Here is a 27,123-nt window from a genome sequence, read left to right as displayed (position 1 = left end):
AGTGTGCAATTCAGTTTGAAGGTTGTAGCTGGAATTGGGATTTCCTAAAGGTAAACAGACGTACTTTGTGAGACCCCATTAAGATCATTTTGAAAATATCATTTTTTTGTTTGACAAGGTAGAATTGTTATGACTCCCTAACCACATAGTCGAGGGTTCTGCTTCTTGGACTGGAGAGATGAGAAGCAGATTTTCTAATATTTGCTGAAAATGGACATCACTTCTATGTTCTTATTTAAAAATCTGGGCTTATTTGATAACTAGATACACTCAATTACAGATTGTACTTTGATTCAATTCTTGGAGGTGTGAGGAGACGGTGTGCACACTCTTTACTATGATTTACACCATGTCTCCAGTCAAGATTAGACTGTAGTTGCCAGGGTCAGGGGCCTTGTATAGATTAAGCAGAAATAGCGTGGGTCTTAGGGGTCTTAGACTGTGGTAACGTGTACAACTTGAGGCTGTGTCATTAGAGAGTGACGTTTTCAGTGGAGAATTTCAGAGAACAGCTATACTGACATTGGAGTGTGTAATACCATCTAGGAATAAGTGATTTTCAATGCAAGCTGTAGTTGTTTTCTACAATGTAAAGCAGTCAGTGAAACTCTGTAGGCCTCTCGTCATTTTGTTCCCCATTTCGCTTATCCCTTGCTTAAAAGCCACCTGATCCATTCCTTCATAAAAGAGGGACTTTGGCTGCTTAGCAACAGTGAATGCCAACTCAGCCTGGCAGGCCGTAGCCACTCCCCCTGCACTGGGCTCTGCATGGATAAAGTAACATGTTGCTCTCCTCCTCGCTTGCTCATTCTATAAACGTGGGAGGGGAAGGAACTCTATACTGAGTCGGACCTTGACGTGCTTGCAGTGTGCAGGAAAGTCAGTGTTGGTGTGGACTTCGTACTTGAGATAGTGCTGATCAACTGCTGCAGTAGGCTTGCTTGACATGTTACCTCAGGGAAGGGAGGAAAAAGCACGCCTACACAGAGGGCACCCTCATTCAGGCTCTGATGTTACTAATGCACGGCTGACTCTGAACACGAGGAGGACGGAGCAGCGAGATGGGGGCTGTTGGTGTCCTGAAGCAGAGTCGCATACCACTACCTACTCAGTTGGCTGGATTTAGCGCTTTGGAAGGAGCCTAGTAATGAGATTGTCTCTGAGAGAGTAAAATGAGCCGGTTGAACCTGCAAAAACTGAGTAATCTGAGTTGATACAGCAGACAACACTGCTGACCACAGAGGCATTTCTACCTTCCTCACTGCCATCAATTAATGAAGAGGACAAGAGCAGAGGTAGTAAGTTACCTCATACTTATAGTCCTTATTTCTTGTGTGTGAAACTTAAATGTTAAAGACATAAATTGTATTGTATTTTTCCTCCTGTTTGTCTCTGTATCTGTCGGCTCAGTGCCTTGTAGCTTAAATCTTGCGGTTTTATTTTTCCAGAAACATTGACATGGTTTTTCCTAGGTGCAGATCTTTACATAATACAGCACATCCAGTCACGATTAAACCAGTGGCATCGCTGCTCTGCGTCAGTGTTTTACGGGTGATGTACAACACTGCAGTGGTCTGGGAGCGACTGTTCTTTCTAAGGTTCAGTGTGCACAGCATTTTGACAAGGCTGTGTACACAAGGCTGATTTTAGAGATTGTAATGTAAGGTACGGTTTGTTTTTACATCACCCTAGTATTCATTCAGATTTGGGCTGTTGGCCATGTTGATAAAATAAGAGCTGCTTTGAGCTTAGCCACAGTAGATGATAGGAATAAGGCAGGTTGATATATTAATGATATATTTTGGCAGGTTGATAAATAAACACCTGCTAGCTCTTGTTGTATATTTATATATTCAAAATGGTCATTTTGAGCCAGATGTCATATAGAATAAAGAAGCAGTCAGAGGATATTCTAGCTCAGGATTTCTTGTATATTGTGGTTGAAGTTTTTACAGGCACAGCCCCAACCATTGTTGAACATATTTATAATCAACATTTTGAAGTCTGCATGTTTGGAAGTGATGCCAAAAATGGACGATACATAACTATGAGTTTCGAATTAATGAATATTGTTTCTAAAAGAAATTCCTCAATTACAGATTCTTGTTTCAGTCGATGCTTGTGCTAAAGGTGTCATTTGTAGGTTCTGTTGAAAATTCTGATTGTGGTCAATTTGCTAGTAGAAGTAAGATTGTAAAGGTGGCTGAGATTTTGACCAGAAAGAGTCAATGAAATAATAGTTTTGTGCATCTAAGGCTAGCCCTCTTGTATTGTCAGGTCTGTGGTGACTACATGTGTATTTTCCTCTTTAACTATTCAGTCATAGTTTAGGTATAGCCTTGTTTGCCCCTCTATAAATAGCTGAAGACAGTGTTTTGTTTTTACGGCCAGGTAGGGCTGGTCAATAAAACAATAGCAGTATTTTATTGCAACATAACTTCCATCAATATAACAAAGGTTCAGTTGTGCAAGCACAGTTAGGAGATGTAACACAATCAACCAGGAGCAAAAGACAGTATTTAAACTTAGAAATAATAATGTGACATTTACAGTCATAATTATCAATATCGATTAACATGAAATGTTTTATCTTCAAATAAGAAACTGCTGGATTATGTTTGGATATTACTTATATATTGCCAGAAAAACATACAGTCAAGCCTAAAGTAGGCAGGCTATCATCCAAACATGGGAACACGGGCATAAGATATTGCATATTGGTAACTGTCCTTCTCTCAGATTGCTGTTCTGTGTTGTGTTGTGTTGTGGAACTTGGTATAAGTGTCCTGGGAAAGTCATAGTCTCTAATCCTGTCCAATGTCCATCCTTCTATCAGTATGCGCTCTGTCTCATACATAATGTTTCTCCCATCACTCAAGATGTACAGTGTTATTTCATTCATTATAATGGTGATTACAACTAGGGCAGATGGAGCTGTGAAATTGTATATGGCCTTTTTGCCATCGAATTATATTTAGATTATTTATTATTCAGCATAGGTTTCCCTCAAATGTCAATGTTTTGTTCTCATGTGGATTAGAATGTCTGTGGTCTGCATAGTGGAACATTTTCAGGCTTTCTGTGACTTGATACCTTACACTCTGTTGGTTCGTATCACAATAGAGCTTTTGTTGTCGTTGTGGCTGGAAAGCTTATCAGTCCAGTCAGCTTAAGTTAACACAACAGTACACAACAAAGCAGTTAAGACTGCCATTTATTTCTCATGTGTAGCACAAGTTGTCTCAATTCAAAGTAGAAACATGACAGCTGGTCCATCATTATATTTGAGCTTTAATGAAACCATCATTTAGTAGAGGCAGCAGTGAAAAGAGTGCAATGGTGATAGTGATATTTTCTACTCACTCTTGGCTGCACTGTTGCGAACACTTCATAGAAAATAAAAAAAGGAAGCATGCAGGTACTTGGGTAACCTGATACAGACTTAATAAAAACATCTTGCAGCATATAGCTTGGAGATAATTTAATAGACTTGCCCTTTTAAATGAATTAAATAAGGTATTTACAAATGGTGTTTACACATTTTTAACCCTTTTTTCCTCTTCACAGATGTTCATGCCTGATCTTCAAATTCAAGGGCTAACATTACTGCTCACTGAATGTGAGGTTATTTAGAACTTAAGTTGTAACTCTCAAATGTCTAATAAGACATTCACCATGTCCACTGACCAAGTCAAGAGCACAGTTCCTGTGCCACACAGAGGCATGCAGCTAGGCCTGTCCCCTAAGAGTCATTACAGTAACTCATCCATGTCCCCGTCACCTGACTCCGAAAGTAGTATTTCCAACATGAGTGACAGAGAAGCCGGCAGCTCCCCTGACATCAACATGCTAGAGTGCTGCCTGAGTGAAGGATCCTTTGTGGATAACCTCGACAACAACACATTACAACAGGATGTGTTCTGTGATGTAAGCACAAACCTGAATCAAACGTTTATTGCCACACCTGTTAATGACAGCATGAATTTCTGGAATAAAAACTCCAATGGGATGAGCAGCCAAGAGACGGAGTTGGAGTACCACACTTTAAGTATGAACACAGAAGATGACATTAACACTGAAATGACGTCTCCAGACTCTGCTGCGAGGGAAAGCCACCTGAGTTCATGTGAGATCTCCCGTAGAGGCTCCACTGAGAATGATTGGCACTCTCTGAGTTCTTGCGAAATGGTGATGAGGAGAAACAGTTTTGGTCTGGAAGACCAATCACTCCTAATAGTCTCATCCCTGGATGGGTCATCAATCTCTCCAGCTGATGGCCATGCAGCATTTCCCACTGAATCTAACCTACTGTCAACCACTCTGCCAGACGTTTGTGAAAAATCTACAGAAATGGTCATGGGGGAAAACGCTGGCCATCCGTGTCTTGGCGTGACTTTCACTCAGGCGGACAACTGGGAGCTACCCGCTGAGGAAAATGATATAGCAACATGCAACGCTCTTGTAGCTCTACCAAGTGAGGATGAAGGATGTCTTTTCATGACCTTTGTCTGTGAACCATCCTCTGCAGATAGTGGAAAAGAGGTTCATTTTAGTAGTGTTGAAGCAGATCTGTTGGCCCATTTCCCTGGAGCAAGTACACCAGAACAAGGGAATACCTTTGTGTCCACTCTGTCAGCTTTGCAAGAAAATTACAAGGATATTAAAATGTCTACTCCAGTACAAAACATCGAGGACAAGACACCCAGGCTCCCCTCTTTTTCAGAGTCTCCCTGCACTGAAAATGCAATCAGTCCAGGACTCCAGCCTGTGAAACAGCCGACAGTCTCTGTGACTCAGAAACAACGATTGGTTGCAGGACTGTCGCCTTCATCCAGCAAAGTCAATAAACTGGTAATTAAGAAGTTTCCAAAGTCAGATTTTGGTTTCGTGAAATTTAAAGTTGTGACAAGAGCTGTACATCAGATGGTAGTGCCAGGACCTGCTTCACAACATAAACCATCACAGGTCAATGTGACCAATAAACGGACTGAATCACATACAGCAGCAACTGTCCGGATTAGTCCTGCCAAGATAAGGAACAGCACTGCAGTCATCTCCACCACCACTAAAACAGTTAGTGATACTCAGAAACGAGTAAATACAGGAGCTGCCAGCTTGGGTGTGAAAACGATACAGTCATGTGGACATAATGCTGTAGATGGCCAGGACAAGAGTAGAGCGTCCCCACTGGACCACCGCACAGCTGCCAACAAACATGCGTCAGTAATCCAAAGCAGTAATGGCAGCTCTGAAACAGAACAGGCAACATCATGCCAAGGAGCAGATACCTCAGCAAAGCATACTGGCAACCAGACCTTCTGCTTCTCATCCTTAGAAAAATCCCCTGATCAAAGTGGCAAAACTGATCCCAAACCAGCTCCAAAAAAGGGTATGTCAAACAAAATCCAGGTCAGGTCGGGCTCAGCTTTAGGTCAGGGCAAGCCTCTTTTCCAAAAGACACGGCCTCGCTGCTCATCGGAGGGTTCATCGTCAGCTACTCGGCCGCCCAAAGAGAAGAGAACAATTTTAAGGGTTTCTACCAGCTTTACCATTCCTAAAGCTGATAAGCACCTGGGCCAGACCAATCCAGGGAACCTGACCTGCTCCTCCCAGAAAAAACGGGACGTACAAGCTGAGGCCACGAAGAGAACTGCTGAAAGCGCCACTAGATCGCTTAAGAAGATCAGCCTGGTGGTAAGTGTGGATGTACAATGTAAAAAAAATTTAAGATTTATTAAGAATCTATTACTTATTTTCAACTACTGTTGATTTTATTTCCGTACAACTTTTTTCTTTTAGACACAGTAGCTCACACAAGATTTGGTTTGAGCTGATAGGGATCTGTTTCTTGTGGTATGAGCCTTCAAAGCGACAGAGCTGGGTGACCAAGTGACCGTTTACTGTCTTTGCAGGCTGAGTCCAGTACATCAACATCAGCTGGAGTCTCAGGGGATGAGAGCAAGGGCAGATTTCAATTGCGACCATCTCCTAGACAAACAAGAGCAGCACCACCAGCCATCTGTCCCAGAGCAGTCACTCTGTCAACCAGGCAGAGGCAGGCAACCCTGACACCCCAGTCCAGGCAGACGGGCATTGCAGGTGGGAATCATCATTGCTGGACAGATTAGAATACACAGAGTGCTGAATAATATTCACAGCTATGATGGATGTTCTTCATTTGTCTCATAGAGGGAAAATTTGACCTGAAAATGTCTGGAAAGAAACACTGACAGTAGGTCACAGTCTCATGGGTTCTGTGACCTGCCATTGACTCAGCAGGAAGCTAATGATTTCCTAACACTGTTGTGTAAACGGAGCAAATTGCGTAAGAAGTCTATTTAACCCTGTGTATAATGGAAGCATACAAAGCATAGTAGAGGATCGGTCATAGATGATCGTTACTGGAGGGCCGTCTAGGATTAAAGGGAACACCAGAAGTACGTTACAGCAGAAATACAGTGATGTCATTAGATAAGGCTTTATAGTCTATTTTTATATACTTACTATCTTGTGTCCAGCATTTCAGAAATAATGAAAATGACGTATACAAAAATTACTTCATTTTTAAAGCTGTGTTCCGCCAAGCCAAGCTGTGAACTTGAGTGATTCAGGTTGTAGTAAAGTTGTCTCCCCATCAGGGGGTGACATTGAGCAGTTTTTCCTCATAGCCCTCCTGATGAGCTCAGCATACAAGTTCAGCAATGTTCCACAGGAACAGTGTTGGATACAGATGTCACCTCCGGTCTCTTGTCCTGATCTTGGGGATAAACAGCCAACTCCCTCTGTCCTACTGCTCTTCACAGTAAGAGGAGTCCTGGGAAAGGAGGGGGACTCTTCCTCTGATAGGAGGCCATCTGTACGAGTGGAAAAGGCAGGGGAAGGAAAGGGAGGTTATGAGCCTCACCAATAGTGATTAAGTCAGAGCACAGCATTTGAAAGAAGCACACTGAGCACAGTAAAAAGTTGTAATCTCCTCTGGCGACAGAGACAATCCACTAGGATAACTTATTTTTGCTTAAATCGCGACTTTTTCGCTTTTACTTACAATTTTTGATATTGGATAAATGTCTCTAAAAGGGGGGTTTCATAGGTTTACTATTATTATTGTTAAATGACCCATGCAAATCACTTTTACTTCTTTATTAGGCTTGAAGTAATTTGAAGATTGTAAGGGAAGTGTGTGCTTGTACTTGATGATATTTGTGTTCCATTGAATCCCAGGTAATCAGAGAGGAGACCCATCCCTTGGAACTACCTCAGCACCAAGTGTTAAGTCCAAGCTAAATGGATCCCAACCTCCTCAGACTCCCACTCGTCTCTTTCATATGGGCCCTCCGACTACTCCTGCTTCTAGACTACCACGCAAGACACCAGAGCCATCCAGGAGCTTCACTGAGGCCAATAACCATGGTGATCTGGGCGAAGGTGCTGGCAGCACAAAAGGTGAGCCTAACAAGGATTTTGATTTTTAGAAATGCAATGCTCTGTCCCAACAGGATGCAGATAAAAAGATAAAATGAGTTTGATGCAAACTGTTGTCAGTGGTTAGGCCACAGTTTTCATTGTGGTTTATACGGACACATCTTTTCATGGAGGGGAGGGGCTGGTGATGGACATGGCGACCCAGTTCAGACCTGTCAATCTGCCCTGAGGCAAATCTTACTCCAATTTAGTGCCTCCACATCTGCCAAGACGCAGCTTGGCATCTTTAAACATTTTTCAAATTTCTTCAGTAAACGAGAACCTATGAGATATATCAAGAAAAATCTGAAGAAATAAGCTGAACTCCAAGACACGCATGACACTGAGCTTTGAATGGTTCGAACTTTGTGATGTCAATTTATTTCCTGACCTATAAAAAGAAATGGCACTGTTTGATGGAGGACACATTTCTACCCAGTCGCTTCAATAACTTGCAGGCCTGTGATTGGCTAAGAAGAACCTTTTTTTCCAAACTGGGGGTTGTGTGGTTGTCAAGGCAACGGGTTTTATTCCACTCTAGTTCACACACAGCGTTGCCTGGAGGAGAGAGAGCAGACACACTACAACTGATATTGTTTGAGGCGATAAAGGTTTTCTTGTTTTCTCTTACACATTGACCAACAATGGCTGGTTTCACTGGACTCCGAAGCTGCACTTGGACTGAATTTCCCAGTCATGTTTTTAACAACTCCTCTTTGATGGCATACGGCAGTGCAGCATCCAGCTGTGATCTTACCCTCATGACATGTCTGCTCATTGGATCCTATCGCTTTTGTATCATCCCTTTGTTAGCTGTATTTAATGGAAAAGATAGAATGCTTTGGAGAAGTAAGTGAGACTGAAAGATAATTCACAACTAGGGTTTCCGTGGTGATGCGTTTGATTTAATGAGCTTCTGGATGTCCTCATCCATTTTGTTCAGAGGACATTAACATTTGTTTGACATGCTAGATGCTCATTTAGTCAGTATTTTTAAATTTGATACTATATTTGCAGCATCTTATTATGGTAAATTTTAGGCAGTTTTTTTTATCTAATTCATTATATTTTTCCTTAATGTCTATTTTTAGTCACTTAATTACAAAAGCAAGGACTTTTTATTCCTGACCTGTTGCTCTAAAAGTATTGCTTGTTTAACTACAAATAATCAGTTAACATCTTTTTTTTTAGGTAGACGAACATGACTTTTTTACAAATTACTTGTGTTGACTGACTGAGGTCAGTGGTGATAGCAGACGTATGGAATGCAGAGTAAAAGAGTTTAGGTAACAAATTTAAACACTTTTACAGTGTCATGTGCTCCACTTAACCAGCTCTTCTCTACTTGACCCATACAGTTCCTGGAGGAGCTGCATATAAACAAACCCCATTCAAATCTGTTGTGCTGAAAGCAAGACTCTTCTCAACACCTGGAAAAAACACTGGACTAAGTGAGATCCTAGCTCTACATGCACACACACGTCCACATTTTTTATAAATTCAGACTTGGTATTACCCTTATCATAAACTATACAAGATGGTGCCTCTTATTTTTTTTGCTGGAATTCATTGAGCATAGATCTTTATCATATTTAAATATCCTTTTTTAATTCCCTTTGTAGAGTAACTGAGTGAGACCTCATTGATTTTTGCATCTTGTATCAATTCCTCACACCATGATTAGGAAATGGCTCTGTTGAGTCTCCCTTGGTTTGAAAGAGATTAAACCCTCCCAAAACCCTCTTCAAAAAAGAACTACTGTTAGGTCTCGATTATAGTGGTAAACTCATTTAATTTAGCCTGTTTGATGTTGATTTAATTAAATTACTTCCATCTTTGTTGGCCCTTGTTTAATCAAACCTCTGTGAATTAGGTTCTGACTTAAAAGCTGTCTGCAGTTCAGCATTTTTGGTCATTTGACAGCGATCCTGCTACATTATGGGTCAGATTAACACTGGCTTCTTTTCTCACCCGGAACTTCTGCTTGTAACAGCTTTGACCACAGCATGCAAACCTGCTGCTTCCACCAGCAAAGCAGCTTCAAACTACACAGTCAGTCCTCTGAAAAGGACGGCTTCTGCAAGACTTGTTCGTCTACCTTCAGGTGGAGCTGGTAAGAGTTTTCTCTTTGTTTTTTTTCCAACACAGTTCTAATATATCAGTTTGACTGGATTACATGCCTTGACTTAAGAGGTGAGGACTACACAAATATTGTTTATGTAACTGTCTCTAATAGTAGTATAAGAACAACAACAATTTAAAATGTTTATTCAACCGTGATTGTTAAAACAAAAGCCCCATTTAACAATCATCTAGTTTTCTTAATAGACCATATACATTGTGACAGACAATGTTAATCTCCAAAGAGCACTGTCCTCTTCCTTATCATCTTTGATTGTTTTACTCACATCTTTTTAGAAAAAATAATATTTACAATAAATAAAAAATATAGATAACATTTTAAACTTGTTGAGAATGTTTAAATGTATTTTCCACAGAAATGACAAATGAACTATTAATGTTATACTGTTGAGTATTGTACAGAACTGATGGTGATCTAGTAAATCAGATGTGGTTTCACTAATTTAGAAAAGAACATTCAGGTTCTGGTATCCTTGGTGTTTATTGTGCCCGCTCATTTTTTCATTTATTTGTAAACATAATCTCACTAAAGGTATGTCATACAGGCATTGATCTGTGTGCAATGTTATCTTGACCTTAGTAACTCCCTGCTCTACACACACGAGTCTTGATTCATATTTTTAGGCCCTTTTTAAATGTATTTTTGTCTCTTACAGTGTCTTTACACTCTGTTTTACTGAAATCAGATGAAAAATAGGCTGTGTTATATAACGCATAATTAACCTGAACATTGTTTTGCGTCTCGAGGCTCACAGTCATAGATGAGGACACATTTTTTGAGAGAGCTGTGCCAGCTAAGCTTTTTAAAGCATCAGACAAAACCTTGCCTTCAGCACACCGTCCTCTCTTGCCATGCCACTGCTGGTGACACAGGGAAACAGAGTAAGCTGGAGTAAGCGATGGGGGTGACATTAAATTCTCACTGGCTGCAGTGAATCTGTTAGCTCCTCCCATGCCCTTCTCTCACATCCCATCCCCCTCTGCTCCATTCCTAGCATCTTGGCTCTGCTACAGCACCGCCATCATCAAGCCTGGAGATGCTGTTTTGCTCTGCTGTGAGATTAATGTGTTTGGTGAATAGCTGAAGCCTTGATTTACCAAGAGGATTAAGGGATTTCTCCTTTTTTTTTTTAATTCCCCCTGCACCTATCAGATCTATCGGGCTGTTCCACAAACCGCTGGTCAGCCTTTCAACCTCTGTGTATTCCAGCCTTCACAGCTTGGAATTAAAATTTGATTTGGAAGACTTGCCATGCCTTCACTTTTTTCAAGGACTTCTCAATGGAATAACTCTTACTGCATTTTAGTGCATTTTATTGATTTATCTATTTTCTGCCTTTGCTCGTCCGTGCTCCTGCCATAATGCATTCACTGAGGCGCACCATTGCAAGTGGTTCATAGTAGCATCAAGCTCCAGCGTTTGGGCACCGATAGCTGTGATCATTATATTATTTTTAGCTAAATCTGTGACTGCCTTTGTTGAGAGATGTTATGGTCTCCGAAGCTCTCCCTGTCAAACATCCACGTGCGTCTGACAGTGAAGGGTTTACTCCGAAACATTCATCTGCTGTCAGGATGCAAGAAGAACACTGTGGTTTTCCAAGCAGGTCTGTGCTTTATTTCAAATTATACATTTTTGTGGTTTTTGCTCAGTATGATATTCATGCCAATCAGTTGTTGCTTCTAATCTAGACCTGAGCTGTTAGCTGTTTCTGAAATCTATTTTGAGTGTGGCTATTTACTAGTAAGGAAAGCAGGAGGTTCATCTTTCATTTACCTACCTTGGTCACTATCACGTGTGACCCCAGCCCAAAGTAATTAAGGAAACAAATCCTCAATTCAAAAACAACTTTATTTAAACAAACATTAGAGTTTCACCCAATTAACACATTTTCACATTTGAGGCTGGTTTGCTTTATATTCGTGGCCACCTGTCTTTTTCTACAATCTTTTTTTTCTACCTCAAAATGGATGTTGCCTTGCTCTCTTGCTTACTGGAACACCCAGTACTCCTGTTTCACCCTGAGAGGTACCAAGGTTATTTTGGTTCTTGGCTTCTAGATTGAAACATGGGAACCTTTTTGTGATTGTTAAACAATATTGGTCTTGTGGCTCCCAAATTATTTAGAGCATTTATCTCCATTTTTGAATGGTTATGACCAATTTTTTGTTTTGTTTTAAATTTTACATATGAACCAGAATGATCTCTTGCTTGTGCAAGATAACATTATGTAACATAAGATTTATGTCATTTTAAAAAATATTCAAAACAGAGACTCCCAGTAAGATTTCCTTGTATTTCTGCTTTGATTAATTGTAAAATGCCCCATACATCGGTTAAAATAAGACGTGTCCAGTAAATACTACTCTGATGTTGTCTAAACCAAGCACTGAAACAAATGAATGATTGTGTGGGGTCTCATCACCCATCATGCTTTGTGCTATGATGTGACATCTCCTTACAGCAGCAGAGCTCTGTGCTGTGCAGGGTGTCACTTAATCACTCTGTATTTCATATTAAGTACCTAAGTTGAACTAGTGCAAAATGATTCGTCAGGCCTGAGAGGAAGAATGAAATAAACATCTGCCATGTAATCTGTTCACATACTGCTGCAGGGCCAAGTTGCCAAGGAACAGCAGTCAAATCGCGAGATGGCCTGTTTGCTTAACGAAAGTCGGTTTCATTTAGTGTAGTGTAGAGCTCCGTGTTTAGGAAAAAGCAACCACATTACAGTTAAAAGTATGAGCCAATAATTCCAAACCATACTGTTTGTTTACTTAATTGTGAATATGTGTTTTCTGACTAGATTAGAATTAACAGGGCAGTCCTCAGAGGAAATGATTGAATTAAACAAATACAGGATCCTCAACGTCTTAGGTTTTCTCAGTGGTCAAGAAGCCAGAAGCCTTCATTGACCATTTTGAATTATTAAAATAAGAGAGAGCATACATTTTTAAATCAAGCCGACATCTCTTCCTCTATATATAGCCTACTATATGGACTTTAAAAGTGATAAAAGCTAAAATAGCTGTGACTCCACTTTATTATAATGAAGGGAGGCAGGGAAAATGCAAACGCAGATGTCATTTTTCTGTAAGTTTAAAATGTAAAAAACCATTATGGTTGATGAAAAATCTAATTGCCATTACATATGGTCACAGTTTGATATGCTGTTTTCTAGCAACTGCTTAATTTGACCATCATATCAAGTTTCACCATCACATATACAAATGTGACATTTTCACACCATGATGTGAACCCCTCTGTCACTCTGAGGAGCTTGACTTTGGTCTGTGTGCAGGCATGTGTGTGTGGTACATTTTAGCTGTGATACTGCAAGAATACACTGGGGGGCATCCTAATTTAGAGAAACAATTTAGGTCGGGTTCCCCTCCTAGCTGCAGAGTCATTAATATGAGGCTCTGTGTCAGATTAAGAGCTTCTATCTTAACATATCATCAATATGTATATAATGTAATAATTAAAATGTTTGATCAAAGCATAAACATACAAAAATGACATTAAATGGCCCATTAGCCTACATTTTAAGTAAATTTTAAATCTGAGGATACAGTCAGGACATTGAGATAGTGATCTGTTTTAGTTTTTTTTGGTCTCAAGTCCATATTTTCGTTGGAAAAATATATAAAAGTAATTCAATGTACAATTTTGAGCTACAATCGAAAGCTTGAGACTATGCACAATATGATTTTAAATGTTTCACGAATTTAAGCTTTAAAATTCATAACTTTTGAGAGCTTTTCATTCAATAGTACAGTAAATCGTGTTCCTTGTTTCGTCAGTTGTACTATCAATGTATTTACAATGCAGTATTCATATTTTGTTTGCTTTTAAGGCGGTGCCTTTCTTACTGAACAGTTTACTTTGTCAAACAGATGGCACCAGATGAAACCCGTGTGGAGTTGAAGTTCACCTCCAGACATGGAGCTGTATAAACTCTAACTAAAACTCTAACTAAACTAACTAAAAGTTAGTTTAGTGGACAGGCAGCATGTAATTATTCAAAAGAGATGCTTAATTATCCTGTTGTCTCATAGAAAGTGCTAGTTTTACTACTAGACTCCAGATTTAGCTTTTTAATCTGTTTCCCCTTACTGCTTCAGTTCATTTTGTCAGCCTTACCAGCCATGAGTGTTGATATCCTCTGCAGTATTGTGTTGCCTTGCTCAGGACAGTGTGCAGAGAGCTGTTCTCTCAGCAGCTCCAGGATCAACTGTATAATACACAGCAAAGAAAATTCCTCTGCTTAGACTCAATACTATTTTGAAAGGCATCTTAGTAGCCGAAGCATTATTTAGCTCAGAGAGTTGTGTAGATTTCATAGTGACATACTGGGGTTATTCTGGGATGATATGAGTTCCTCAGTTGATACCCTGCTCATTGCATCTAAATTTAACTAGATGATGTTTCAGGTTTGGCAGTTCATACAAGAAATTATTATAAACACCATGGACATGAGTGTGGAGTGTGTCGTGTAAAGCACCAAACAGAGCTGAGTATCCCCACAGGCTGCTGCTAGTAATGTTTATTCATGTCATTAAAGCTGGTAGTACTAATACTGTATTTCTCAGGCTATCCTCACTGCTGTCACAGAACAATCACTACACCTCATAGTCAAGCTTTTATCTCAGACAAACAACCTTTCTACAGATTTCCTATATCAATGATAAGACCTTTATTCGCTTGTCTCCAGTGTAAAGGTGCAATGTATTTGTAAAGCTATGATGTAAATCAAAACTACAGCAGCATGGCTTTGCTAAAACTCCTGTCCCCTCTACCCTGTATCTGCAGAACATTAGATTAAATTAGGATATGAAAAGCTAATTATCTCTAGAGGATCCATTTTTATGTCTTGGCTGTTGGTGAAGCAGCACTGGGAATCATCAGACTGACTGATTGGACACAACAGCTCTGAGCTGCAGTGTCCTGGTCTTTGACACCGGTTCTGCATCTGTGACACTGACATAATTGTATGGTATGGGTTGTTCTGCTGTTGGACCAGCTGCACTGGTTATGTAGGGTGTTATGATGATGATCAACATAATTACAGCAATCAACACATGTCCTTTCACAGTGGACAAGAGCAAACCCAAGGCCACCTCTCGCCAGCAACACCCTCAGCAAAAGCCATCCCAACCGAGCCGGAGTCATGGGCCTCCGGATGTGGTGCCACCGAGTGTTGCCAAAGGTGAACGAAAAGACCAGAGCACCCAGCAGCTCAGAGGACATCTCGCCGCCAGTAACTGCAGATTTGAGGCACTCACCATCGTCCTACAGCAAACTTTGACTGAGGTAAGAACATTTACCTCAAAAAAAGTACTGCTAATAGAGGCACTGTATGAATGTGTGTCTGTGAATGGGTGAATGGCAAACTGTAATGTAAAGCGCTTTGAGTGGTCATCAAGACTAGAAAACGCTTTATAAATACAAACCATTTACTTGAATACATATTTTTTTTTACTTTTTTTGTCACGTTTAAACGTCATGCACCTTTTTATGTTTAGTGAATAATTAAATAAAGATGATTTACTTTACACTTTTCTATTACATGGGATCACATGCATCACATATTTCCCCCCCATTATGCAGAACATTCAGGTTCTTAATTTTACAGGAAATTACAACTACACAGTGTAAAAAGAATATTTAGTCTTTGATCTCAGATACACATTAAAAACAGCCATACACTGAAGGTTATTCTTGATCTCAAAGTCTGAATTTATCTTTGAATAACTACAATGGATTATGTTGCAACATCAAATCCTGTGTGTTGATACAAGAGAAACCAAATGACATTTCTATTCGCAGCAATAGCATTGAGAGTGATAGTAAGGGTATGAGAGGCTACACACAAAGACATAATTGAACGAAAAAGCTCAGTTGTTGCCATCCACAGAAGTAATCGAGGAGAAATTTGCCTTCAAGTCTTTTAATTAATTCTCTGATTTTGAGCACTTCAGTAAAAATGTGTAATGCATCATACAAAGAGCTGTAATGATCTAGTTAAGTCTTCAGTATGTCTGATATCTACATTTATTTCACTTTTCATGATTGTTTACCATATTCAGATGGGCAATCTTTGCCATGACAGTTTTTAAATATGGATATTTAAGAGTTATGTTTGTTAGTGATTGTTTTTTTTTTTACAGCAGTGCCATGTGACTGGCTTCCAGGAACTAGATGCCCCGAGGGATTATTTTTCCCACAGTAAATTACAAACAGGCTTATCCCATCAGCTACCCCCCACCTTACCCCAGCAACAGTACATCTCACAGTATGATGCACTGTTGTCAAAGCCAAATTATGATGGTTGTGGATGACCATTAAGTGTCCGTGCATCAGCAGCCCTACAGTCTAAATATAAATTAATTATACAATTTAATTACGTTGACTTAATGTACTTAGTTAAACATATCTACAGTTTCATGTGAAGCTAGAGGGGAAAAAATCTGAATCTCTGTTGCCCTGATTGAGTAAATCAAATGTGAAAAGCTATTTCAGTCCTTCCAGTAACCTTGGAAATATTTTTTACACGATATGTGTTGTCAGTGGAACAAGTGGCTGGTGGCTCAATCAGTGTGTTCCAAAGTTCTTTTAAAAAAGTAGTGCACATGAGCTCTCTGCAGCCTAGAACTATCTCAGCTGTGATACACAAAGTCACTCGTGCATTATTTCCTTTGGCCTAGATTGCAGCAGGTCCCTTGGCTCCCAGCTTGCTCTGAGTTTGACACCAGACACATCTCTTGTGGAAAGCTCCAGTTGTGTGAGAGTTCATATCAGTCCAGTTTTGGTCTCAGTGATCGTCAGTGAATTCTGTTGTCCGTTAATTTCTACTGCCATTTGCACGGCCCATTGACGACAAAGGTAAAAATCGGTGCTATTCTGTTTATGTACTCAAGTGTGTAACTTATGTTGACATGTGCTCCTCAGGTTTTCAGGAGCCAATTTAGGCACATTTTGCCTGTTCTAACCAGTAGGAACTTGTTATATTTTAGACGAGTATGGAGGGAATTGATTAATGGTTATGTACAGTCCTTCAAAACAATGCTGGACGGAAGTTTGTTTAAATGAACCAGATGCTGGCCCATGTGATGTGGTGGCTAGTGTTTGAGATGCAGTGTGTCATCTCCAGTCCCTGATGTTAGACTCGCCTCCCTTTTTTTGGCTTGCAGGGTTGTGAAACTGATTACATCAGCTAAAATTAAAAACACTGCATGTCTGTTCCTCTCTGACGACCTCACTGACACAACCTTAAATACAGCATGTATTACTTCGCTACACCCCCACTTGGAAACAATGATTCTATTGGACATAATTGGGCACACTCAACATTGGCTTCATTCAATCTCAATAGATAATTTCAGAACACAAAATGTCTAAATCTGTGTATCAGGTGTATTTATGGTTAAGGGTTTGTATATAGCGCACAGTGGTATCAGTGTCGGATAAGTGGCAACTTGTCAGGCCAAGAATAGGAAACTAGATGTGACCATCACAGTATGAGAATGTCCCAGCTGTTGACCTGATATGGTTATGAACAGCAGTCAAACACAAATCCAGGACTACACTGAGTGTAGACAGAGACACTGGACCTGGTTTGTTCTCTCACACAGATAATGCTGTGAAACAAGTTGCACTAAGTATAGGAATGTAAGCACATTCTAAATGACCAGAAAAATGATACACTCTCTCTGTGCTACTGGCTTTCTAATATTCACAAGATCTCCAGGAAACTGGAACCTGATCTGATGCAATTAGTCTGACATGAAGTGCTCTTCTACAAGTGACATGATATTGTCATTATTTAAACTAGGGCTAGTTTAGTCTTTGCACCATTAAAGTGATTATTGATGCAGCCACAATGCACAGACAGGTGCTCATTTAAAACAGATACCTGCGAATGATCAGTTTACCTGTGGATTGGGAGCAGTTGCCTTTCAGTAAGATCTCTTGTAGAAACCGAACATGATCCCAGCTTTGATACAATATACTACACAGTTTAGTTTCAGGGAAAAAGATCATCAAAAAATAATCATAAATGTATCTGTGGTTAATTGATGCCTATACATTTTTTAAATCTGGAATATTAGTTGGTCAAAAAGTGTCTCATCATATTCCCCTGTTGTAGTGTCATAGTCTTACTGACACAGAAGCTGGGAATGTGATCTGTCACAGTATTGTATATTGTAATGGAGAGGTTACGTCATGCAGCCTTATGGTCTGACTGTATAGTAATGGTGCAGAGGGTAAGGGGGGTAATTCAATGTAGGAATGGATGAGTGGTTGGGGGTTGCTGGTAATGAAACCTCTCCATGTATCCCCTGGGAAGGTCACTGCACAACATAAGTCCCACTCCACGAGCCTGATGTCTGACAGGTCTGTGCAATTTATCTGTTTGCTCCACTCATATCTGCTGTCTTAAAGTGACATCACCTCGCTGGAGAGGAGGCTGTTCTTATGCGCACTGTAGCCTGCCCCTTTTGTTTTTTTAGGTGTATTACGGTAATGCACTCTGCAGTCACTCTACAGTCAGGGAAGCGGCTTTTTCAGTCCTGCCTTAGATGTTGTCAGAGCAGTCTAGAAGGAGGTGTGTGTATGTGTGGAGGTGAGGTGGTGTGTCCACCTGGACCACTGTCTGTCCTGGAGTACTGGGTCTCCATAGCTGGAGGGGGAGACTCCTGCACCCAAGCCTCAGTCTGAGGCTGGATCATGGGCTGTTCTGGCAGCAGAGCGTGCCTTAGTGCTCCCTGCGCTGCAGAGAGGGTAACTGGCTTCTACAGTGTTCTATTCTGCAGTGAGGTGTATATAGGTGCAGACCTTGTTAACATTAGGACAGGGTGGAATTTATTTTGTTAACTCATCAGCGAAGTGATGTTTGGCTATTTTTTTGTTCACACGTTTATAATTAAATAATGCAGGCTGTATGATTCACTCTGTAGTGTACGGGGTTGTTAATGTAAATCAGCATAGTAACAGAGGTAGTAGACCAAAAGTAAACAGTTTTTGGATAATCTATGCGTCAGTCTGAAGTCTATCAGGAGCACTGCAGCTGCAGTCTCCTCTTTATGGCTAAACTGAGACAGTAAAGAGGTAAGGCTGACAGAAGGCATGGGTTTGACTGAAAACATGAGTTGAATAATAAGTTTTATTTTAATCCCCCTACCCTTATCCTTGCTGATGGTTTGGTTCTTTGTTAGCTGCTGCTCTGCCTTAGATTATTTGCATGTGGCAGTTAAACACAGTATCCTAGCCAGAAAACTGGATTCATGCGATACTTATTTGTTAGGGTGTTGCCCTGACAGAAACTTCCCTTCTAAAAGTTAATTATATTTTCAATTTCATGATGCTGCAGCTGTACTGAATGTGATGACTTAAGTTGTGTTGTGTTAAAACTAAGACCCCTAAACATTAGTAAAATCGAGGATCTATAGACATGTGACAAGAAAAAACCTGGTTCGAGATTTACAAACCCACTTAGGGCCACATCTTTCACTCTGTGTAATGAACGACCTAAGTGTCTTTGCTCAGATCAATGTAATTTTCCCATCCTGCACCTTCATTGTTTAATGCACTCACACCCATCGGAGCAGCAGTGGGTGTGTAGGTGAGATCTTGAGGTGCTGTCAAGCACACTGTTTCTGCATTTAAATTTTGAGGTCTAAGTAATTTGCATGCTTGATCAAAACAACTCAACTCACTTTTTTTTAAGGACGCATTATGAAAATAGTAAATGTCTACAGGCAGGTGCACAATGTACACACACTGTTGTTAAGCACACGGATGCTCTTACTTGAGTACAGATCTCCAAGTGTTCTCTCTTACTCCCTGGCAAATATGCGCTTACGATAGTAATCCACGAGGTGCAAATTCACCAAGCTTTTTAAGGAAATGGAAAATTGGCCAAAACACAACCATCATAATTTTAGAGACTAAGGACAATCATTTTGAACCTTTTATTTTATTTTTTTTAACTTATTTTCAGCTGTTAAACTAGCGACAGTGGATTTAGACAAAGCCTAATTAAAATAGAGCCCTTTTTATGTTGGGTTTTGGTTTCATCTCATTCACCACATAAGTGAATTATTCAAAGAATAAAGGTTCTAAGGATATATAATTATTATGTACTGGTACTTGAGGCGGTTCTCAGGATTGTTTAGGATGGATTTTAGGATTAGATGTTTTAAGTGGTCTGGGAAGGTTCTTGGGGTCCTGTAGTTCTTGATAGTTTCATGAGGTTGTAGTATCAATAAGTAGCTTTCAGAGATCTCCAGATGATTAACAACATAAACGATGTGTTGGACAGTGTTCCTCACCACCATCAACAAACTGTTCATCCCTCCAGTAGAGCTCAGTGTTCTGAAGGCTCCTGGTAGAATGTTATTTTACTAACACTCTTTGGTTTCTTTTCATTTAATTCTTCCCCATCTGTATATGACTGTTCACATTTTTCTCTGCAGCGTGATGAAGCCACTAAGCAGTGCAGGGAGCTGTCGCAGGAGCTGGTCAACCTTCGAGGAGATCTAGGTAAGTAAGGTCACCTTGATCTCACACAAGCTGTGTTTACAGTGGTTATCAACGAAGTATAAACTCCTGCTACAGGGTTTGATTTAACTACATCTTTCGTGTTTTTGTCCTTTTGCGTTACTCAGTTTACATGACTAAGTAAAGAAACATGTTGGTTTTGATGCTATAGACACTTAGTGAAATGCATTTTTTTCAGTTTTTCCAACTCAGCTGTTGGGTTTGTCACTGGTATGTGGTTGTTTACTTGGTGCCCTTTTGTGGTGGCTGTGAGCTGATGCAGTTATTGATCTGAGTCATTGGTGCTTAAGGCATTATTCCACCCTAAATTTAATCAAAATTCCTCTGCACTGGCAGTCATGCTCTTCAATTGGTTAGATGAGGAAATGCAATCTTTATTTCATACCAATACAATAGTCATCAGTATTAAAGAAACAGTGCACTGCCTGACAGTGGTTTGTGCTGTTAGAGGTTCCCTTGTTTGATTTCGCTGGGATCTCATTTCTGTTTCAGGTGAGGACTTACTCGTGTTTGCTTTTACCCACCCTATAGATTTTCGTGGGGGTCTTCCTTCACTTGTTACTTAATTTGTCCTCTACTGAAAATCTATTTGATGAGGTGTGTGTGTCTGTGTGTGTTTTAATCGCTGCTGCGTGGTTACGGCCTGTTCCCCAGGGAGTGGCAGACTGACCTCTGACCCCACACAGGAGGGGCTCCCACTGGTGGAATTTCCCCCCACCTGAGGCTTTGTGACGGCTGGTAGACAGCAACACATGTTTTATGTCTAAGTGCTGTCACACAGCACATGCAGACAAATGTAAACTCACACATGCACTCACACAGCAACTTTCATCTGTGTTACTTGAGCGCAGTAGTGTTGAGACTCCTCCCCTCCCTCACAGCCTCGGGACTTCCACATGACTGCTCTTATATGCTGAGCTCTGTTATGTCGGAGCTTTAACACATTCTTCACCTCAGGAAGGCTGTAAGACTATACTGCCCTTAGATAGACCTTTTTGTATAATGTGTAGTAAAAGATGTATTGAAGTCCTGACGCTTTCTCATAAGTCTGCTTTTAGTTTATTTACCTTCTCCTGCCTGCTCCCGGATTCATCTTACTACTCACACAGCAAATATGGTCGAGGCTTTGGCCACAGCCTGAAGTCTGATTCAACAACACTCCTGTCATTATTCCTCAAATGTAAAATTACAACTAAACAGGGGCGATGGACCTGTTTTATTATCTGTGATGTTTCCAAAATCCCATCATCCTGCTGCCTGTGGGTTAAACTATATATTAACTGGATGCTCCTTTTTTGTGGAGTGGATTTAGACTCGAAAGGCTCATATGACCAGATCTCTGTTACACATGGTTGTGGAATGCCGGGCTCGGTTTGAGCTGTACATGCCAACGCATGATAGACAGTCTCCACATTAGCTTGGCCTCTGTCCCTGGATCTACTGCAGTTATTCCAGTCTGGGTATAGTGGATCTTAATGCTTAGAATGCTTAAAAAACTAACACAATGTGAAACTATTTGTGTGTGAAAGTTTTTCCGCATTGTAGATCAATGTGTTTCTCATTACATGGGGAAAAGTACCTTTATTTTGCCATGATTAGTTGTGAGGGCACTGAATGTGTAAATCTACCTACCATACCATGTAGCCTAGCAGAGCAACGTCTGGATTCAGTATTTTGCACCTGCTATTGAAGTTATATGCAGTTCTAAATAGTTGGGGTTTATTGTCAAACCTCATACAATAAACCCCTGATTTGTGGCACAAATCAGACTGTGACTGAGGCCACAGAGTTGCCAGCTGCTTGGCATCAAGTGTTGGTTCGCAGCCACTTAAACTAGTGACATGTTATGGAGTTGGTCACAGAGCAGATATTAGCACATGGTGATGGAAACAGTTGTGAAATGGTGAGAGCAGTGTCCAGGACTAAAACCAAACTTAAAATTGGCAAATTACCAGCTGTAGAAAGAAGATAAAGAGAGTCAGATTTTAAGAAATATGTTACCTATAACACCAGATTTGTCACTATCTCCATATTTATCTATAAATAACTGTATTGTGGCTATAGTTTAGTGCAAGAGACACCTCGCTTTAGGTTTGTCATTCCTTTTGGAGGTCATTTGTGTTTCATGTTTATCAATGATGACTTTGCTATACAGAGGCTCTTCAGTGGACATATCAGATTTCTTGCACAAGCAACTCCTAGTACCTCTTGTCCTCTGATTTATTTTTGTTTGTATTTAATATTACAGTCTAGATGTGGTAATTTTGTGACTAAGATAAAATGCTATCTCTTTTTTTTCTTCAGTTTGCTCCATCCATTCCTCTGAGTGTTTGGAGAGGGAGAAGGAGGCGCTGCGTCTTTCTTTGGATGATGCTGTGCAGAAACTGCAGGAGCAGCACCAGAGAGATGCGGCTGAGCTGGAGCAGAAGCTTCAGGCCTTCTACCAGGCTGAGTGGGACAAGGTCCACATCACCTACCAGGAGGAGGCTGACAAGTGCAAGACTCTCATGCAACAGCAGGTTTGTTACCACTTTTGTTGTTAACACTTTACAATAGGATTTTCTATGTGTAAATTATGTATGTTGCATTATTTTCTCTTGCCTCTGAGTCTATATCAATTTAATCCAATTAAAATAAGAGGCAGATGAAATTGTGAGACCTGAACGTACACATCTCGTACACAAGGCTCCGCAGGTGCTCTGTAATGTTGCAGTCCTCTGGATTGTCCACTCGAAATACCACTGCACCTCGCCTCCTTTTGCCAGATATCAGTCTCCATAATGGGAGTTATATACGTGGAATGTATTGAACTTAGACCAGACCAAAACTGTAAATACTTCTCAAGGAATTCTTAATCCATCCTGCAGTCATGTGAAAGGACTTGGGGGGAAAGGTAGGTATGTATATGTATGCATGTGTTGTAAGGACTGTATATATGGATATGTGTTTCTGTGAATGGATCGGTGTTTGTTTATGTGTGTATGTATACATATCTGTACTCCAGCTAGTCGTGCTGCTGTATAGATCGGTGTTTGTTTATGTGTGTATGTATACATATCTGTACTCCAGCTAGTCGTGCTGCTGTATAGGGTCAACAAAACACATTTTATTGTCTAATTCTAATGTGTTATTTTCTGTTAACCTAGAAAGGCCCCATTAGGGATGGGCATTGGAGATAAACTGTTGCTTCAATTGATGTGATGCATTGCATTCAATTTGCAGTGCAGTTGTCTATGTATTAAATTTCAACAGACTTTCTCTGCTCTAGGACAAAATGCCAGGTACTTCCTAATGATCAGCAGTGCTGTGGGTCAAAATAACATGTATCGTGTTTTTGTTTAAAGATGGGAGAGCTTAAGGCCAATCATGAAGCCATGAAGTTGGAAGTACAGAGCAGCCACGCAGAACAGCTGCAGTGTGTTAAACAGCAGTATGAAATATCACTGGAAGGTGAGTGGACAGGACTGACACCAAGTATTCAAACTATATCCTCTTATTTATTAGAAACTGACTCCAGCTGTGATTAACTTTGGATATACTGCCTCACTTAACTAATGTATGTACAGTATAAAAATATTTGTTTGCGTCATTACATTAAATTGTGTTTAACTTTGACCTTTGTTGTACAGACTTTTCTGAAATGTTTCAAATGTCCCAATACCTGTAAACTTTTCAGAACACAGGAACGTTCACATTCAGGAGCTGCAGTCTTTGGACAAATCTTTGAAAGATGCAGAATCTTCTCTGTCTGTAAGTTCATTTTTTTAATGCCACAAGAATAAATTATGATTTGTCACAACTAGTACATAATAACTCAACTCGGTGACTTTGTGTTCCTCCACAGAGACAGATTCAAGAGCTGACCATGGAGAAAAATGGCCTAATAGAGAAGCTAACAGCAGAGGAGAAGAAGAGGAGGGCGCTAGCTGAAAGGAGTCTGGTACTCTTATCTGTGTGCTTATTTTAGCAGAGGTCCACTTTAGTAACATCGCATGACTCTGAGGTTGTTTATCCCTGGGGTGGGAAAGCCATGACGCCAGTGATCCTCAAACAGATAGTTATCATCAGAAGCAAAAATCAATGCAGGTTTTCTTGAAAGACTTCATTCTTCAGTAGTTTTCTGTTAAATCAGTCAACCATTAACCTTTCTTTATCACGTAGAACGGTGTGAGCTGCAGCAGGTTCAAATCTGCTGCATCACTCTGCTGCCTCTTCTCACTGTCCACACTGTGCGTTTAAATTTCCCAGAATGCTGTTGTACAGCCAGGCTGCGACTCCTCATCACTGTTGAGTGGCCTGTCTCACATACTCAGCATTCTGGCCTAAAACGAACAGCGCTTGCAACAGATCAATGTTACATACTGACTTTGTGAAAACTAATGGTAGTCAAACATCATTTACATGTTTGTAATATGAGTCATTATCCACAGTTTTAATGTCCCTTTGAGCCCTGGGCATTAAATATTTTGTGAGTGATGCATGGCTCCTTCTGATGTGAGGTTCTGGATTTATGACCACATGACATTTATGCTGCTTGCTGTATTAATGTGCTCATATAATTGACATCATAATATTGAACATCTTGACTCTACAGAAGGACTCCCACACCCTGTATCTGGAGCAGGAGCTGGAGAGCCTCAAAGTGGTGCTGGATATCAAAAACAAACAGCTCCACCAGCAAGAGAAGAAGCTGATGGAAATTGACAAACTGGTGAGAACTGATGATTTCTGGGCATCAAGACGAGCACTGCTACTGATATTAACAACAAAAATGTTTGGATCAATCAATCATTCTCTTTCTTTTTCCTCCAGATGGAGAAAAATGTGAAGTTGGATGAGAACCTGAAAAAGGTCCAGCAGGAGAATGAGGACTTCAGAGCTCGCATGGAAAGACACGCTGCGTTGTCAAGGTAACCGTTCACCAGATGAGCTAATCTGAAGTGATGGAATCTACTTTTCTCTGACTCCTTATGCATTAATAATCTTTTGAATGACTGCATTCAATTAAGTGCTGTGCCACAGACCACCATTATTTTCCCAAAACTATTCATTAGTGATACACTGGGTTTCACTGGGTGACATGTTGCTTCATTATGGTGCACTGTAGCTTTATTTGACTTTTGACTAATGTTCAAGTCCTACATGCTCTGTCCTGCTGCTGTAAATACTCACTATAGAACCAAATAACTGGTGTGTAGCACCTTTCATACCTGTTTCTGATTCAGACTAAACTCAAAAGTCTGACGGTCCAAACAAAGTAGTGGGAAAGCGGCAGTCTGACCCCAAATCAAATCATTACCAATATACTGTTGAGCACTTTGTTCTGTCTCCAGATCATTTCTAAAGTTGAGTGTTGTGTTGTGCTTCACAGACAACTGTCCACGGAGCAGACGATGCTGCAGGAGACTCTGCAGAAAGAGTCCAAGGTTAACAAACGTTTGTCCATGGAGAACGAGGAACTGATGTGGAAGCTCCACAATGGAGACCTGAGTAGCCCCCGCAAGGTGTCCCCCACCTCCACCTCCCCCTCCCCCTCCTTCAGCCTCCAATCACCTCGCAGCTCCGCCTTCTTCTCCAGCCCCCCTGTCTCACCCAGATAACGATGGCCCCCTGCTTCCAGGAAGCGGACCATCACTTGTGAGATATCCCTCTCAAATATGGAGCTGTGTTTGTTTCCTGTCCGTTTAGCAACACAACAGCCTGACCCTAGCTCCTACAGGATTGGATGAACTCTGACACTTTCTGTGCAGAGACGCTTGAGACGTTAATTATTTAAAAAAAAGATGTTGCACAGAAGCACTTATAAGCAAAGGCGTCCTTGCTCTTTGCCTTTCACTTCTGAAACTATGGATGAGGGAAAAGGAAATCTCAGGACTTCTATGTAATCGAACACTATTTTTGTTAACTTTCCTTTCATTTCCTGAAGCTCACATACAGAACATGCTGTAAAAATGTATACGCCTGTGCAGATACAGCCCTGGGGTGTGAGAGGGGGCTTCTGTGTCTGTGGAGACCACAGCCATGTCTGAATAGAGGACACTGTCCCTCCTCAGAGAAAATATTTCTATCCTAAATACATATGCCGTTGCTTCTGTTAGATTCCTGCACCATTTCTCACAGCTTAGTGCTTAAGGGCAACAGATAACCTGTCATATTACTAACGTCCCTCTGTTAGTCACTCAGTACACCAGTGCTGCACATGCCCCTATCTAAACAGAGGAATGATCACACTCACATGCAGGCTGTTCTGCCCACAGTGTTCATTATCTTATTTTGAAAGGTCAGGATTTGTCTATATCCACAGTTTAAATATCATCTCTGACCTCAAACATCTTTTTTCATGTATGTTTATTTGTTTGATTGTTTGACTAAGGGACCAATTCAAGTCTTTGTGCATGTGTTTTGAGTCGTGTCAATCACCCGTCACTGAACCTTCCTCCTAACGCAGCTTTAATTCCAGGGTCTTTGCAAATAGTTGAGCAGAATAAGCCTTGTACATGTCAGATACACTGCATATTGGAAATGTCTCAAAAAGAGTATTTTGTGTGGAATTGATATTATTGGTGTGTTGAACCAGTTTGAAATATGCAAATAATAAAGTCTTGTATTAAACTTGAAGTTGGGCCGTTACATAATCTCACAATTAAAAAAAGAAAAAGCTACTTTTATCTGCATATGTTGTTAATTTATTCAGACTAAGCTCTGCAGGTTTGTCTTGAAGAGGTTACATCACAGGAATTTCCTGAGGCTGAAATACCCAAACTCAGCAGGTTTTACCTCAGCGGAGTTAATATTAATATTCAATCAGTCGATGCTCGAAATGTTTCACTAAACCATACAACATTCACATCTAAAGTATATCTTTCTAAATCATAACAACCAGCAATGATTCAGTGCAGCAAGTGTTGCATTGGACCACAGTGAGTTCTGGGCCTGCACATCACATTCCACATATG

The 27,123-nt window shown here is 40.5% G+C and overlaps 1 protein-coding gene across 4 annotated transcripts; it reads left to right on the top strand.

The window, feature by feature from the left end:
• Positions 1-805: 805 nt before the first annotated feature.
• Positions 806-26,785, top strand: mtus1a (microtubule associated tumor suppressor 1a). 4 transcript variants are annotated; one of them, XM_035161327.2, is made up of 15 exons: positions 806-1,295; positions 3,568-5,694; positions 5,913-6,099; positions 7,222-7,443; positions 8,820-8,912; positions 9,455-9,574; positions 14,700-14,917; positions 20,083-20,149; positions 22,472-22,686; positions 23,512-23,617; positions 23,844-23,917; positions 24,012-24,107; positions 24,762-24,878; positions 24,980-25,077; positions 25,539-26,785. In XM_035161327.2, the coding sequence occupies exons 2-15, from the start codon at positions 3,655-3,657 to the stop codon at positions 25,765-25,767; spliced, it is 3,882 nt and encodes a 1,293-aa protein (XP_035017218.2). In that variant the 5' UTR covers positions 806-1,295; positions 3,568-3,654; the 3' UTR covers positions 25,768-26,785. The 4 variants fall into 4 exon arrangements, with proteins under 4 accessions (XP_035017218.2, XP_035017219.2, XP_035017221.2 ...); XM_035161328.2 differs by having other exon boundaries at positions 806-1,298; XM_035161330.2 differs by lacking the exons at positions 8,820-8,912; positions 9,455-9,574.
• Positions 26,786-27,123: the final 338 nt, after the last annotated feature.

Source organism: Hippoglossus stenolepis, chromosome 7, assembly GCF_022539355.2.
Source record: "Hippoglossus stenolepis isolate QCI-W04-F060 chromosome 7, HSTE1.2, whole genome shotgun sequence".
Classification (NCBI taxonomy): Eukaryota; Metazoa; Chordata; class Actinopteri; order Pleuronectiformes; family Pleuronectidae; genus Hippoglossus; species Hippoglossus stenolepis.
The sequence above is the reverse complement of the archived record's forward strand: the minus strand, read 5'-3'. Positions and strand labels throughout refer to the sequence as shown.

Excerpts from the sequence above, each read along its gene's own strand:
- mtus1a (XM_035161327.2), top strand. The coding sequence starts at position 3,655 with ATGTCTAATAAGACATTCACCATGTCCACTGACCAAGTCAAGAGCACA. Across the intron at positions 6,100-7,221 it reads CAGGCAGACGGGCATTGCAG|GTAATCAGAGAGGAGACCCA; the intron begins GTGGGAATCATC and ends ATTGAATCCCAG. Across the intron at positions 8,913-9,454 it reads TGGAAAAAACACTGGACTAA|CTTTGACCACAGCATGCAAA; the intron begins GTGAGATCCTAG and ends TGCTTGTAACAG.